Source organism: Halichoerus grypus, chromosome X (genome assembly GCF_964656455.1).
Source record: "Halichoerus grypus chromosome X, mHalGry1.hap1.1, whole genome shotgun sequence".
Classification (NCBI taxonomy): Eukaryota; Metazoa; Chordata; class Mammalia; order Carnivora; family Phocidae; genus Halichoerus; species Halichoerus grypus.
This window is the reverse complement of record NC_135727.1, coordinates 127,785,046-127,800,790: the sequence shown is the minus strand read 5'-3', so window position 1 is coordinate 127,800,790 and position 15,745 is coordinate 127,785,046. Positions and strand designations below refer to the sequence as shown.

The 15,745-nt window shown below is 49.0% G+C and overlaps 1 protein-coding gene across 3 annotated transcripts in view; it reads right to left on the bottom strand.

Moving 5' to 3' along the window:
• Positions 1–15,745, bottom strand: part of PUDP (pseudouridine 5'-phosphatase) — a 274,593-nt gene that overhangs the window by 231,115 nt on the left and 27,733 nt on the right. For all 3 annotated transcript variants that reach the window (XR_013444575.1, XM_078064157.1, XM_036087982.2), the window contains exon 2: positions 6,942–7,160. Coding sequence is in view for 2 of the 3 variants with exons in the window: in XM_078064157.1 (XP_077920283.1) it covers positions 6,942–7,160 (219 nt within the window). In the remaining variant the exon portion in view is untranslated. The remainder of the gene's footprint in view (positions 1–6,941; positions 7,161–15,745) is intronic.

The window sequence follows — 15,745 nt, the reverse complement described above, 5'->3', positions numbered from 1 at the left end:
GCAAGGACACACCCCTGCATCATACTCAGGAGCTCCTGCCCCTGGTGATGGTCCAGGCAAGGACACACCCCTGCATCATACTCAGGAGCTCCTGTCCCTGGTGATGGTCCAGGCAAGGACACACCTCTGCATCATACTCAGGAGCTCCTGTCCCTGGTGATGGGCCCAGGCAAGGACGCATTCCTGCATCATACTCAGGAGCTCCTGCCCCTGGTGATGGGCCCAGGCAAGGACACACCCCTGCATCATACTCTGGAGCTCCTGCCCCTGGTGATGGTCCAGGCAAGGACACACCCCTGCATCATACTCAGGAGCTCCTGTCCCTGATGATGGTCCAGGCAAGGACACAGCCCAGCATCATACTCAGGAGTTCCTGCCCCTGGTGATGGTCCAGGCAAGGACATACCCCTGCATCATACTCAGGAGCTCCTGCCCCTGGTGATGGCCCAGGCAAGGACACACCCCTGCATCATACTCAGGAGCTCCTGCCCCTGGTGATGGTCCAGGCAAGGACACACCCCTGCATCATACTCAGGAGCTCCTGCCCCTGGTGATGGGCCCAGGCAAGGACACACCTCTGCATCATACTCAGGAGCTCCTGTCCCTGGTGATGGGCCTGGCAAGGACACACCCCTGCATCATACTCAGGAGCTCCTGTCCCTGGTGATGGGCCCAGGCAAGGACACACCCCTGCATCATACTCAGGAGCTCCTGCCCCTGGTGATGGGCCCAGGCAAGGACACACCCCTGCATCATACTCAGGAGCTCCTGCCCCTGGTGATGGGCCCAGGCAAGGACACACCCCTGCATCATACTCAGGAGCTCCTGTCCCTGGTGATGGTCCAGGCAAGGACAGACCCCTGCATCATACTCAGGAGCTCCTGCCCCTGGTGATGGGCCCAGGCAAGGACACAGCCCACATCATACTCAGGAGCTCCTGCCCCTGGTGATGGTCCAGGCAAGGACACACCCCTGCATCATACTCAGGAGCTCCTGCCCCTGGTGATGGTCCAGGCAAGGACACACCCCTGCATCGTACTCAGGAGCTCCTGCCCCCGGTGATGGTCCAGGCAAGGACACACCCCTGCATCATACTCAGGAGCTCCTGCCCCTGGTGATGGTCCAGGCAGGACAGACCCCTGCATCATACTCAGGAGCTCCTGCCTCTGGTGATGGGCCCAGGCAAGGACACAGCCCTGCATCATACTCAGGAGCTCCTGCCCCTGGTGATGGTCCAGGCAAGGACACACCCCTGCATCATACTCAGGAGCTCCTGCCCCTGGTGATGGTCCAGGCAAGGACACAGCCCTGCATCATACTCAGGAGCTCCTGTCCTTGGTGATGGGCCCAGGCAAGGACAGACCCCTGCATCATACTCAGGAGCTCCTGCCCCTGGTGATGGTCCAGGCAAGGACACACCCCTGCATCATACTCAGGAGCTCCTGCCCCTGGTGATGGGCCCAGGCAAGGACACACCCCTGCATCATACTCAGAGGATGCTGTCCCTGGTGATGGTCCAGGCAAGGACACACCCTGCATCATACTCAGGAGCTCCTGTCCCCGGTGATGGGCCTAGGCAAGGACGCATTCCTGCATCATACTCAGGAGCTCCTGCCCCTGGCAATCTGATCCATTCCTCCAATTTAACTTGCTAAATACCTGCTTGGGCCGCAGCTCTTACCTTGAAAGCATGAAAAAATGAATGCCCGTGAATTAATAATACAGCCTCTCGACAGGCAGCCTTCTTGTCTAATAAACTCAAGGTGACTTCCACAACCAAAAATACCCCAGCAGAAAGTACCTTCAGAAAGAGAAGGGATAAAAGTCATCCAGGGTCATGTGATCATCCACAGTTTAATAATGGGAACAAAGCAGGGAGTGAACAAAATGAACACCCAGATCTAGAAAGAGGGCGGTGGCCACTGTTTCCGAATATTGTCCCTGCACCCAGGGCTCTGGGAGGTCACCTGTGGATTTCAGGTTCGGCTGGGGTACCGAGAAAACGGGTGGGGTGCAGAATGGAAGGGAGACGCAGTGAAGCGTGTGTTTTAGGGTAGAAAACTTGCCCTACTTTATGCAGGATCCGTAGAATCAAATAAGATATCTCGCTTTTACTGATTTTAAGTGTAACCAGCTTTACCGATGAGAGTAGGTTAAGAGGTCAAAAAGTGGTAGAGAAAGAAGTCATCCAGGTAAGTTCTGTAGGACTAAACTGTCTTTGACGAACTAGCTCCTGCCTCACTTTTAAGGTAGGAATGTCTGGATTCAGTGATCTTCTGTGATTATCTGTGACTGGTACCTTACTGAAGTGATACCTGGTCACTGGGAAAGCCAGATGGGAACACTGCATCGACTGGATTCACCAAGCGGAGTTGAGGACACAGACGTCTTAGCGTTCTAGCCATGCTTCCATTTTATGGAAGAAGACATCACATTTTCTGGGTACTGCCCTAGAACATCTCAAGGATTTCTTAGAATACAGGACAAAATACAACAAGGAGAAGCACTTGAAAGGCTTGGGTGGGTAAGAAAGAAAAAAGGCATTTGCATGCCTAATACATTCTAGGTGCTTGGCGTGTTAAACAATGAAATATAATCCAGGTCAAATGTTAACTGTCTGGACAAATCCTTAGCTAGATTAACTAAGAAAATACAAGAGAAGGCTCAAATAACTAAAATCAGAAACGAAAAGAGGGGACATTAAAATGAATGCCACATAAGTTAAAAAAAAAAAAAGGATTTAGGAGAATAATATAAAAAAGTATATGCCAACAAACTGGATAACCAAGCAATGGATAAATTGCTAGAAACATATACCCTTGTATCAAGATCAAATTAAGAAACAGAAAGCCTGATCAGATATAAAATACTAAGGATATGTATTCAGGAATCAGAAACCTCCCAACAAAGAAAAAGCCATCAGTGATGAAGCCTACCAAACAATTAAAGAGGAATGAACACCAATACTCCTCAAACTCTTCCAAAAATTTGAAGAGGAGGGTACGTACGCTCATTCTATGAGACCAACATTACCCTCATATGAAAACCAGACAAAAACACCACAAGAAAATTGATATCTATAATGAATACTGATGCAGAAATACTCAATAAAATACTAGCATACTGATTTCAACAGCACAAGGATTATACACCATGACCAAGTGGAAGTCATTTCTGGAATGCACAGATGGTTCACCACACACAAAAATCATTGATAATCATTAATAAAATGAAGGACAAAAACTCTATCAACTGACATGGAAAAAGCAATTGACAAAACTCAATACCTTTTCATGATACCAACACTCAAACTGGGAAAAAGAAAAGTAGGTAGAATAAAACTGCGTCAATATAACAAAGGTCATATATGAAAAGCCCACAGCTAACATCATACCTAAGAGAAAAAGGTTGAAAGTGTTTCCTCTGAGATCAGGAACGAGATTAACAGTTCTATGCACAGTACTAGAAGACCTAGACAAAGCAATCAGGCAAGAAAGAGAAATAAGAGGCATCCAAGTTGTAAAGGAAGAAGTGAAGTGATTCCTGTTCGCAGATGACATGATCTTATATGTAAAAAACCCTAAAAGTTTCAAACACACAAAAACTGTTAGAACTGATAAACAAATTCAGCAACATCCCAGGATACAAAAATCAACATGCAAAAATCAGTTGCATTTCTATATACTGACAATGAACAATCTGAAAAGAAAGTTAAAACAATTCCATTTATAATACATCAAAAAGAAATACGCTTCTAAGACGGTGAAACGCTTGTACACTGAAGCTACAAATCATTGCTGAAAAAAATTTAAGAAGAAGACACAAGTAAATGGAAAACATCCCCATGTTCATGAACTGGAAAATCTGATACTGTTAAAACGTCCACACTACCCAAAGCGATATGCAGATTCAAAGCAATCCCTACCAATATCTCAAGGACATTTTTTTTGCATAAATACAGAAATTCATCCTAAAATTTACGCAGACCCTCAAGGGACTCTGAACAGCTATAAAAATACCGAAAAGGAGTAAAAGTTGGAAGTCTTGAACTCCTTGATTTGGAAATACATTATAAAGCTATAGGAATCAAAGCAATGTTGTACTGGTATGAAGACCAACAGAACAGAAAGCACAGAAATGAACCCTCACATATATGGCTGAATGACCTTCAACAAGATGCCAAGACCACTCGACAGGGAAAGGACAGCCTCTTCAACAAATTCCCACCAAATTGGGAATAGTCGGTATCCACATGCAAAACAATGATGTTCAGCCCTTATAGTACATACAAAGATGAACTTGAAATTACTTAAACACCTAAAACTGTAACATTCCTAGAGGAAAAGGGGGCGAAAGCTTTATGAAAATGGATTTTAGAATGATGTCTTGGATAGGACAGCAAAAGCACAGGCAAGGAGAGCAAACATGGACAAAGGGGACTACATCAACCTAAAAAATTCTGCACATCAAAGGACACAATCAAGAGGGTGGAAAGGTAACCTATGAAATAGGAAAAAAAAAAAAAATTTGTACACCATGTATCTGATAAGGGGTTTATCCAGAAAATATAAAGAACTCCTAGAACTTAACAACAACCAAAAATTAACCCTATTTTAAAAAATGGGCAAAAGACTTAAAAATATATATCTCCAAAGAAAATACAGAAATAGCCAAAAGCATACGGACTGATGCTCCACATCATTTATCATTAGAGAAATGCAAATCAAAACTACAATGAGTTATCGCTCCACACATCTTAGAATGGCTACTAACAACAACCAAAAAAACCACAGAAAATAATTAAGTGTTGGTGAAAACGTGGAGAAATTGGAACACCTGTGGACAGTTAGAGAAAAAATAATATGGTGCAGCCGCTCTGGAAAACATTATGCTGGCTCCTCAAGAGACTGAAAACAGAGCTACCATATAATCCAACAAGCCCACTTCTGGGTATATAACCACAGAAATGGAAAGAACGGTCTCAGAAATGTATCCGTATTCCCACGTTCATAGCTGCACCATTCCCATTAGCCAAGAAGAGGAAATCACTCAAATGAGTATCAACAGATGAATGGACAAACACAGCGTGTCTAGCGATACAATGGGAAAAAAGGGGAGAACATCCTGTCTCATGCTACAACATGAAAGCACCTTGAGGACATATTGCTAAGTTCAAAAAGCCAGTCAGGAAAGGGAAAATCCTGTAGGAGCCCCCCCTATAAGGGACCTTGGAATAGTGCAATTCCTACAGACAGAATGTGGAATGATGGTGCCAGGGGCTGGAGGGAGGCCGAATGGGGAGTTAGCGGTTGATGGGGACAGAGTTTCTGGTTTGCAAGATGAAGAAGTTTTAGAGACGGATGGTGGGGACCATGACCCAAGAGTGCGACCCTCGCAATGCCACCTAACTGGACACCTAAAGATGTATGAGATAGTAAGTTTTATCGTGTCCGTTTTTTTTTTTTTTAAAGATTTTATTTATTTATTTGACAGAGAGAGACACAGCGAGAGAGGGAACACGAGCAGGGGGGAGGGGGAGAGGGAGAAGCAGGCTTCCCGCAGAGCAGGGAGCCCGATGCGGGGCTCGATCCCAGGACCCTGGGACCACGACCTAAGCGGAAGGCAAACGCTTAACTGCCTGAGCCACCCAGGTGCCCCGATTGTGTCTGTTTTTAACCATGATTTAAAAAATTAGCTGTACGGGGTCATGGTCCCAGGGTCCTGGGATTGAGCCGGGTGTTGGGTCGGACTCCCTGGTCAGCGAAGAGTCTGCTTCTCCCTCTCTCTGTCTGACCCTCCCTCGTTTGTGCGCGTTCTCTGTCAGATGAATAAATAAAATTTAAAAATCTCAAAAAGTGAGCTGTATGGATGTGTTTGCACCATGAAGGGTTGTGAGGACACGTCTGAGTGCAAAGGGCGCAGAACGGGGGCAGATGCAGACAGTGCGTATCGCAGAGCTTGGACCCACGCCTGACGTTCAGATACGCGTCTCATCCAAGCACAGTCCGCGTGGTCTCTATGTGACACCACGGGCAATGGCGTTAGCTGGGCCTTTCCAGAAAATTCTCAACTTCCAGCGTTATTCAACCTGCACTTTCGGATGGATGTATAAATATTTCTAAAAAACACATGTCTCAAAAATGACTACGATTCACATTAACACAACTGTAAATCCAAAATCACTGCTTGTAACTGCAATTTTTTTTTCTCCCCTCGCACCAGGAATTCCAAAGACGGAGTATTCACCTTTCTTCCTGGAAGATTCTTAAAATAGCCCTCCCTTTTTAAGCATCTTTCAGCCCTGCAATCTAGAACATTCTTGACCTTCTCACTTTTAGCAAGAAATAGCAGACAATTTAGTTCTGATCGATCTTTAGTTAACAAGCCCCAAGGGAGAAAAGTCATCTTTGCTTTCAAAGGAAAACAAGGAAAGAAAGGCGTGAAGGGCACACAGACATGTTGAAAATGAATTATGCCGTAACTTCAAAAAAAGAAAAAAATTAAGCTTCTTTGGGGAGATTTAGCGCTTGCTCGTCATCTGTTTGTTGAAGTTTAAATAGTCGCCAAGATCATCCTGTACCTGATTTTGAACAGGAAAAGGGAAAGCCACCTATCAGACTTGGAAGCAATCCCGTCATGAAGATAATGTTTATGTAATGTTGAAACAAACACCGTTCAAATGTCTTTGCACCTGGGGACTCAGTGAAAGGAACGCATATTATTTTTAGAAGCCCTTAAAAACGACAAGATGGAACGACAGCAGAGGATTAACCACACTCTGTCTGGAGTGTCTGTGAGCCTCACTCGAGACGAGATTTTTCTGAGGAGGCATGAAGACAGAAGAAGACACAGAGCCAGCCGGGCACTGGTCGTTAACCGTGACTTAAAACAGTACGGTGAGGCGCATGAACGGAATCCCGTCCACTGGGAGGGCACGGTACCTGGCATCAGACCAGCCTTGGGGAACACTTCTTTCAACTTCGTCTGGCTTTCCTCCACCAGCTCCTCTTTGGACATCGGCAGCTGCAGGACGTCTATTATGATCTGCGCCGCTTCCAATGCCTTTTTTCCCATAACGAGGGACTTGACGTCCCAGCTGTATTTCTTTCCATAGCGGTCGCATATTTCTTGGAACACCAGCGAGTAGAGCCATTCGGTATCTGCAGAAAGAAAGATACGGTGACATTTAGGGGTGCGAGCTATGCTAACGCAGAGTCCCCGCCACATGACCACGTGTCATGCAGTGTGGGTCACGTGCACGCAGAGCTATGGAAATGCTGGAAACGTCGCAGGGCATTCGGACAACAGTGCCCCGGGTCGCCGCTCCTCAGTTTGCTACGGTGTGTTTGCAGCTGTGGTCTGCAAAGTTAAAAGTGGGGAAAGAAACGAAGCCCGTCTTACTGTTCAACAGTCTCTGATATAAACACGGAGGTATCTGAGCCTAAATGGGCGCTTGGGGCGGTGACGGCCATCCGACATCACGTGACGCCATCAGCTGGTACTGTAGCGGCCTCGGGCGGGCAGCACACAGGGCTGGTGTGGGCAACCCTGCACTGGTGAGCACGCTTCCACTCCCCCACGGCAGCGAGCACAGCAGGTGCACCTGGCCATGGGTGTGCTGCTGGGAAGCTCCCTCGTGAGAACGGAGCACGTCTGTCCAGGCTCGTGAGAATGGAGCACGTCTGTCCAGGCTCGTGTTCATCCACTGCTCCCTCACTGAACCTCACTCAGAGCCCTCCTGACGCCCGCTGTGTGTGTATGGGGGGGGCAGGGGGGCTTTCCACACCAAGCAAGTCCATGACACCAGGCAGGTACCCAACAATCCAGCTCACTTCTGACAATGTGCACAGTGTCAGGTCCCACAGGTAAAGGGTCCCAAACCGTAACGAGATACCACCTCCCACCAGTCAGACTGGCCGTATCGAAAACACAAGTAGAACAATTGTGCTCAGGATGTGGAGGACGAGGAACCCTCGCGCACCGTTGGTGGGAATGCAAACTGGTGCAGACACTCTGGAAAACACTATGGAGGGTCCTCAAAAAGTTAAGAAAAGAGCTACTATAGAGTGCAGCAATTCCACTTCTGGGTATTGACCTGGAGAAAACAAAAACAGTAATTTGAAAAGACATGTGCACAGGGACCGCTGGGTGGCTCAGTCGGTTAGGCGTCTGCCTTCAGCTCAGGTCATGACCTCAGGGTCCTGGGATCGAGCCCCGCGTCAGGCTCCCTGCTGGGCGGGGAGTCTGCTTCTCGCTCTGACCCTCCCCCCTCTCATGCTCTCTCTCTCTCTCTCATTCTCTCTCTCAAATAAATAAATAAAATCTTTAAAAAAAATCTTTTAAAAAAAAGACACATGTACCCCATATTCATTGAGTGTTATTTACAATAGCCAAGATATGGAAGCAACCTAAGCATCCATCAATAGATGAATGGAATAGGACGGTATACAGAAAATACTACTTAAAAGAAATGAGATCTTGCCATTTGCAACAACATGGAGAGACCTACATGGTATTATGCAAAGTCAGAGAAAGACAGAGGCTGTATGATTTCATTCACATGTGAAACTTCAAAGACAACACTAAGAAAGTAAGGAGTCTTAAACACAGAGAACACAGTGGTGGTCGCCATGGGGGGTGGGGGGTGGATGGGGGAAAGAGACGAAGGGGACTCAGAGGTAGACACTGCACGTATGAAAGAAGTCACGGGGATGGCGAACACGACGTGGGGAACATAGTCCATACTTCTGCAGTAAGTGTGCACGCTGCACCCTGCTAACTGGACTGAGTGTGCGGATGATTTTGCAATGCATGGAAATACACGATCACTACGAGGTAAGCCTGAAACGAACAGGATATTGTGTATCGGTCATACCGAAATTAGAAAGTGCTCAGTCCCACAGGACTGCCCTCAATGCCCACTGCAAAGCCAATCAAAGTCCCGGCTGTCACCTGTGCTGTAGATGGGAGTGGGATCCCCCAACACCCCCTGCAATGCCAATCACAAGTCCCGGTCATCACCTGTGCTGTAGACGGGAGTGGGATCCCCCACCCGCCCTGCAATGCCAATCACAAGTCCTGGTCATCACCTGTGCTGTAGATGGGAGTGGGATCCCCCAACACCCCCTGCAATGCCAATCACAGTCCCGGTTATCACCTGTGCTGTAGATGGGAGTGGGATCCCCCAGTGCCCCCTGCAGTGCCAATCACAAGTCCTGGTTGTCACCTGTGCTGTAGATGGGAGTGGGATCCCCCAATGCCCCCTGCAATGCCAATCACAAGTCCCGGTTGTCACCTGTGCTGTAGATGGGAGTGGGATCCCCCACCCCCCCTGCAAAGCCAATCACAGTCCCGGTCGTCACCTGTGCTGTAGATGGGAGTGGGATTCCACGACCTGCTCTTGGGTTCCACCGATTTGCTAGAGTGGCTCCCAGTCTTCCTAGCCCGGGAAATTTTACTTACTCTTCCCGGCATATTATGCAAGGATATGACCAAGGATGCAGAGGAACGTGCACGGGGAAGAGGTGCAGAGGGCGAGGTGTGCGGGGAAGGCCGCGGAGCTCCCATGGTCTCCCCAGTGTGCCATTCTGCCGGTCCCTCACGTGTCCGCCAACAGGGAAGCTCTCAGGAGGATGGAGGCTTCATCACTGAGGCATGATGTATCAACAACCCCACTTACAGCCCTGCTCCCCCGTCTGGAGGATGTGGACGGAACGGAAGTTCCAAGGTTCTCAGCACGCCTTGGTGTTTGTGCCGACCAGCCCCGGCGCAGGAGCCCCCACAAGGATGGCCTCTGCAGAACAGAAGATGCTCTGTCACTCAGGGAAGGACAAGGGCTTTAGGAGCTCGGTACCAGGAACCAGGGTCAGACGGCAAACATTAGAGCCAAGATGCTCCTACTGATCTTATCATCACTTAGGACATTTCGAGGGTTTGGGAGCTCTGTGCCAGGAACTGGGAGCACAGACCAATACGTACGGTTTCTATCATTTCACAAGGCTGTATCGTGTCACGGTAAAAGGTCAGTCTGGGAACTGGATCCCAGCTGGAGGCTTTCTAAACAGTAAAGCCTCAGACGACTTAGCATCCTGGGGCCTTTTCGGGTTAACAAGCGTCGAAGGGTACTACTGGTCATAATTGGTAGTGTTACTAATACATAGCATAGTAAATTAACTACAGCATGATAAATAGCACTCAGTGTATTTACATTTATGTCCTTATATATTTAACGCATAAACAGTGTTAATAGTAGCGACGCTAGCAAACGCTAGTACCATGAGCCGCGATAACGTCCTCATCTATTTCATACATAAGTAAGGTCGATAGTAGTGATACTCGCACTACTACCCCCCTGAGCTACGATAATACTAGTGTGAGAACTGAACACTCGGCAACATTGTCAGAGCGGTTCTGAAAGCTGTCAGGGTGTGACCCGCGCATGGCCGCTTTCCCCCGGACACATCTGCTCCCCGCCGATGCCCAGTCCGAGGGCTGCCGGCACACACTGCAGCGTCCCCGAGCCTGCAGATGGCAGGAGGCGTGGTGCTGTCTCCTGTGAGCTGGGCTGTGGCGGTGTCGTGGTGCGGTCTGTGTGCATCTTTCCCACGGGGGGGCAAGGGACGCCTGTGCAGTACGGCGCACCCACCACCCGTTTGCTGCCGGCTTGTGGATATCACCGTTCCCTGTCCGTGGGCTCAGTGCACCTGCCAGGGGATCCTGTCCGTGGGCTCAGTGCACCTGCCAGGGGATCCTGTCCGTGGGCTCAGTGCACCTGCCAGGGGATCCTGTCCGTGGGCTCAGTGCACCTGCCAGGGGATCCTGTCCGTGGGCTCAGTGCACCTGCCAGGGGATCCTGTCCGTGGGCTCAGTGCACCTGCTAGGGGATCCTGTCCGTGGGCTCACTGCACCTGCTAGGGGATCCTGTCCGTGGGCTCAGTGCACCTGCTAGGGGATCCTGTCCGTGGGCTCACTGCACCTGCTAGGGGATCCTGTCCGTGGGCTCAGTGCACCTGCTAGAGGATCTCTGGTTCTTCCTGGTTGGACTGGGGCTGGGCAGGCACCCTGGCTGCCTCCCCCGTGGGCTCTCGGGATTGGCACCAGCTGCTCCATGGGACCCCGGCTCTTCTTTCAGCTTTCAGGGTGGGCCGCCCCCCAGCCCCCATACCTGCTTCCCCTGGCTGCCGACCCTGCTATTCCTCCCCCGCCCCTCTGAATGTGTTGCAATAGGACCTCGCTGTGGCCTCCATCCCCTGGACCAGCCCTGGACCCTCAGCCCCATGGTGGGATGCCTGGTCTTGACAGCAATCAGCAGCAGAAAGAGCTTTTCACTTCCTTCTGCTTTTTGAGGCAAAACTCCCCAGAGCCAAGTATCAGGTAGAATTTCACGTTCAGCACGTGAACCATCTGGGACCCCTGCTTGCCCACCACTGGCTGAACTTTCCTGTGGCACTAGAAAATGCACAGAACAAACAGATCTCAGCTTCCCCACCCTCGTAGGCTCACACATGACCTCTGCATTAGGGAATGCCTGTGTTGGTTTTGTTTTGTTTTGCTGGCACAAAAGATGGTGAGGCTTTAAGGAAACGGTTCCGGGGTCATGTGTAGACCAAGCCACGGTTTGGATAGGCACCTGAGTGACTCAGGGTTTTCTAGAACGCACGCTGCACCTGCACGTACTCCTCCTGAGGAAGGCAGACAAGGGAGGGAAGCATGGCTCCTCCTCGTTATCGACAGCAGAAAGGCCTTCTCAAGCCTTCTGTGGCCAAGGGTCTCCGGTCACGGGTGCTCCTTATAAGTGCAGCCCTGTGAGGGGGTCGGAGGAACGGGATGGAGAAGGATGGACAGGCAATGATGCTGTACATTTTTACTTTCTTCACTTGGACATTGTCCTCTAGTGCTTGAGACAAGTCTGCGACAGAAGGAAACTCCAAGCACCAAGTGAGCGAGAAACCAGCGCGGGGTCTAAAAAGCAAAGTCGGGCGTGTGAGGAGAAGAAGCAAGCATGCGAGGAGAAGCAGCAGAAGCCTGGCGGAAGATGGACGTAGCATTCAGGAACGCCTGCTAACACAAGTGGACGACAGAGAAGAAAGGGGTGTGAAAGAAACACTAATCCCAAAGACAGAAACATAGCAATGGCCTTTAAAACGCTTTAAACGGTGTTTATTTAAAGCCTCGTGTCAGAGCTTTTAATTTAAAAGACACTGAGCTGTGGGATTATAAATCTGCAGGAGACAGTGCAGACCACTTTTCTCCACAACGTAGATAAAATCACCCCAAATCCTCGGTGAATAAGCGAGGCTCTGAACAAGTAATTAAACTCCTCGGGTCCAATGACGACCGCAGCAGCGCCTGACAGCACACTTACAAATTAAAGGGACAGCGGTTTGAAAGGAAACCCTTCCAAAGATGGGCAAAAAGGACGCCATCTTTTTATCGGGGGCATGGGGTCCCCCTGTTCAGAAGCGAGGGGGCGAGCCCCAAGCTTTGCCACTTGCTTCTGTGTTATTTTTCCCAAGAACGTCATTGTAACATGTCACGGCGACATAAGCAGCCGCCGTCCTCAGGTGTGTTAGAAAAACGTTCCTTGGAAAGGCCAACTTCCCTCCGGGCTGGAAGAGGGAGCCCATGGGGCCCTGGGGAGCCGCTGCAGGTGAGCTGATCAGGTAAGCGGGAACAAGAGGGCATCAGACGGGGGATGGGACCCTGGGAAAATGGCCATGGTGGCCGCAAGGCACGTGTCGTCATGGCTACCACCCTGCCCTCCCAGGTGGGGAAACGGGGTGTGTAGGTTTAGACTCATTGAACTGATGCAGAAGGGCATCCCTGCTTCCTGTACCTGAAGGAAGGCTACGCTCGGTGGCCTTGGTGGCCTGCGCGGTGGCCTCTGAGGCGGGGGGTCTATAATGGTATCATTTTCTTCTCATTGAGAATGTACTGAAATGTTTGCTGAGTCCATCCCTGGCTCCCAGAGCCAGTCTGCATTTTTTCCCATAAAGATGAAGGGGAGAGGGTGTTTCCCCACGTCCCCCTTGCAGGAAGCTGCGCCCCTGGGCCATGCAAACAGGTACTTAATTCCAGCTTAAAAACAAGCAGTTGCACGGCTTCATAGGAAAACTCCTTAATCAATGTGGCACTGACAAGCATGTATTATAAGACCTGATTTCTCGGGGCTCCTGGGTGGCTCAGCTGGTTAAGCGTCTGCCTTTGGCTCAGGTCATGATCCTGGTACACTCTGGGATCGAGCCCCGAGTCGGGCTCCCTGCTCAGCGGGGAGTCTGCTTCTCCCTCGCCCTCTGCCGCTGCCCCCTGCTTGTGGGTTCGCTCTCTCTCTCAAATAAATAAATAAAATCTTTAAAAAAAAAATAAGACCTGATTTCTCTTACCCCATTTTCGCTCCCAGACCAGACCTGGAATGAGGTATTGGGAGAAAGTGTGAGCATTAGGAATCTGAAAGGTGAACAGTAAATTCCCAGCTCGGCCACTGTTTAGCTGACAGTCCTGGGACGGGTTTTTAAGCTTCATGACTTGTAGTTTCTGCCTGGGGAGCAGTGATACCTAGTCACCGCGGGCCTGCAGGGCTGGGTGTGACCAGACGCTAGGTGTGGGCGGCAGCAGGCTCTCTGAAGCCAGGTACCTGGTCCGCAACCCTGTCCTGCAGCTCACAAGCCACTGAAATCTGCCAACAGCTAGGTGCTCAGCCCCCAGCTGGGCTGTGGGTTACAGATCTGCAGAACAGGGACAGTGATGGGGCCATGACGCACCTTCTGCGTGGCTGTGTCAGTTACGTGGAACAGTCTATGCCGAGCTCTGAGTGCAGCACCTGGCCAGGGGTAACTCCAGCATCATCCTGGGGAACCCTTGTGTGGGAACGCCTGCCTTGCACATGATGGGCAGAAGGACTTGTAACTAGTAATCATCCCTGAGTTCGGAGACCACAAGATCTGCTTTCTCTCCATACAGCAATGCTCCGGTAAGGGCAAAGACCTGTTTAATCTGAGAAGTCACAGAGCCTCCTGAGACAGATTTTACTTAAAAAAACAAAACACCACACTGTCAACTCTCTGCAATGTATTCACCTTCCAGGCATACGGAACTAAGAAATACTTGTTAACTAACTTCCCGGCCTGGTACATGAACATGATCTCCCATTTCCAATTCCTTAATCCATAAACTTCTGCAAGCTGACACGTCTTCATTTAGCAGCAAAACGTGACGTGGACGGGCATGAGGAGGGTTTAATGTTTACTTAGCGGGAATCTTCACACACTTCTCTATAGGAAGAGCTATGGGTTTGCTTCTGGGTCCTGCCCCAGACCCCGCCCCACTGAGAGTATATATATCACACAGCAGACGCGTTATAATACATTTTAAAATCAGTAACGGAAAAATCTAAATACAATAAAAGCAATTGAATGCTTTCTCTCAAGACAATGTTATCTCCAAAATAGTCGTACTTTTATTATTTCCAATTACAGAAAGGGGGTGGGGTGATCAAAAGCCAGTGTTTGGTCTGCCAGGTTAGTTCCTCGAAGATACAAATACATTTTCACATGGAAGAGCCCATCCTGAGTGAAAATCAAATTGTCACAATGGGGCAGATCAGAAGATGAAGATGGAGCTGACTGATGGCTTTCTCTCACTCACAAATGTAGCACTGTTTTTGAACGGGGTGAACACTCCATATTTTAACTGTGAAACAGCTTTAATAATAAATACCCAGCATGGAATACCGCTTGATAAATGTGGGGGTGTCATTTCTCTAAGCTGTTTCGATAGCATGTAGTAGGTGACTGGTAACTGCTCAACAGATTTTTTTTTTTTTAAGATTTTATTTATTTATTTGTCAGAGAGAGAGGAGTTGGAGCAAGGGGAGGGGCAGAGGCAGAGGGAGAAGCAGGATCCCCACTGAGCAAGGATTCCCAAGACTCCGAGATCATGACCTGAGCCGAGTGCCTAACAGACTGATCCACCCCGGAGCCCTGAACTGATATTTCTTATTTACTGATTCTGTTCCCTTAAGATATTCTGCCACTAGTTTCTGATTCTCTGCACTGATTCTCAAAGTGTGGTCCCCAGAGAAGCAGTATCAGGAATGCAAATTCCTGGTCCCACCCCAGATCTGCAGACTCAGAGTTTGGGGTGGGGCCCTGCAATGTGTGTTTTATCGAGCACCCCCAGGCGAGTGGGTTGTGTTCTAAAGCTGAAAACCACTTAGCTAACATAACATGTTTACTGAAGCCCTGTGCTTTATAAACTCAGTGATTTTAAAAATGGATCAACTTTAAAAAAAGCTGAATTTCAATAATGACATATATAGATTTATGAGCAGAAATTAAGGGAAAAAAATCTCCTATGACATTAATCCCGATGTTGATGTTTCTGTTTCCTTTCTTTGCCCCCAGATGAGATCTATGTTAATACTTCTTTAGTGGAAGAAAGATTTTTTAAAGTAAGAAATTCTGAATGTGCCCCATTCTTTCCGAAGTTAACACCTGCAGATGACTTCAATTAACTGCACTTGCCGGTGAACCGGAGTTACTGGGTGTCCCTGGGGCGGAGAAGGAGCCGGCCAGGGCATGCTCTGCACAGCACGGTTACACACGGCAAGGGCGCACGTGCTTTGAAAAAACACCTAAATAGCTACACTTTCTTTTAAAGAATAAAAGTATAGACGGCTTCCTGGAATATACCGTATTGAAAGAACTAGTTAATCGGCTCGTTTTTCTCTTCATTGGAAACCAAGAGA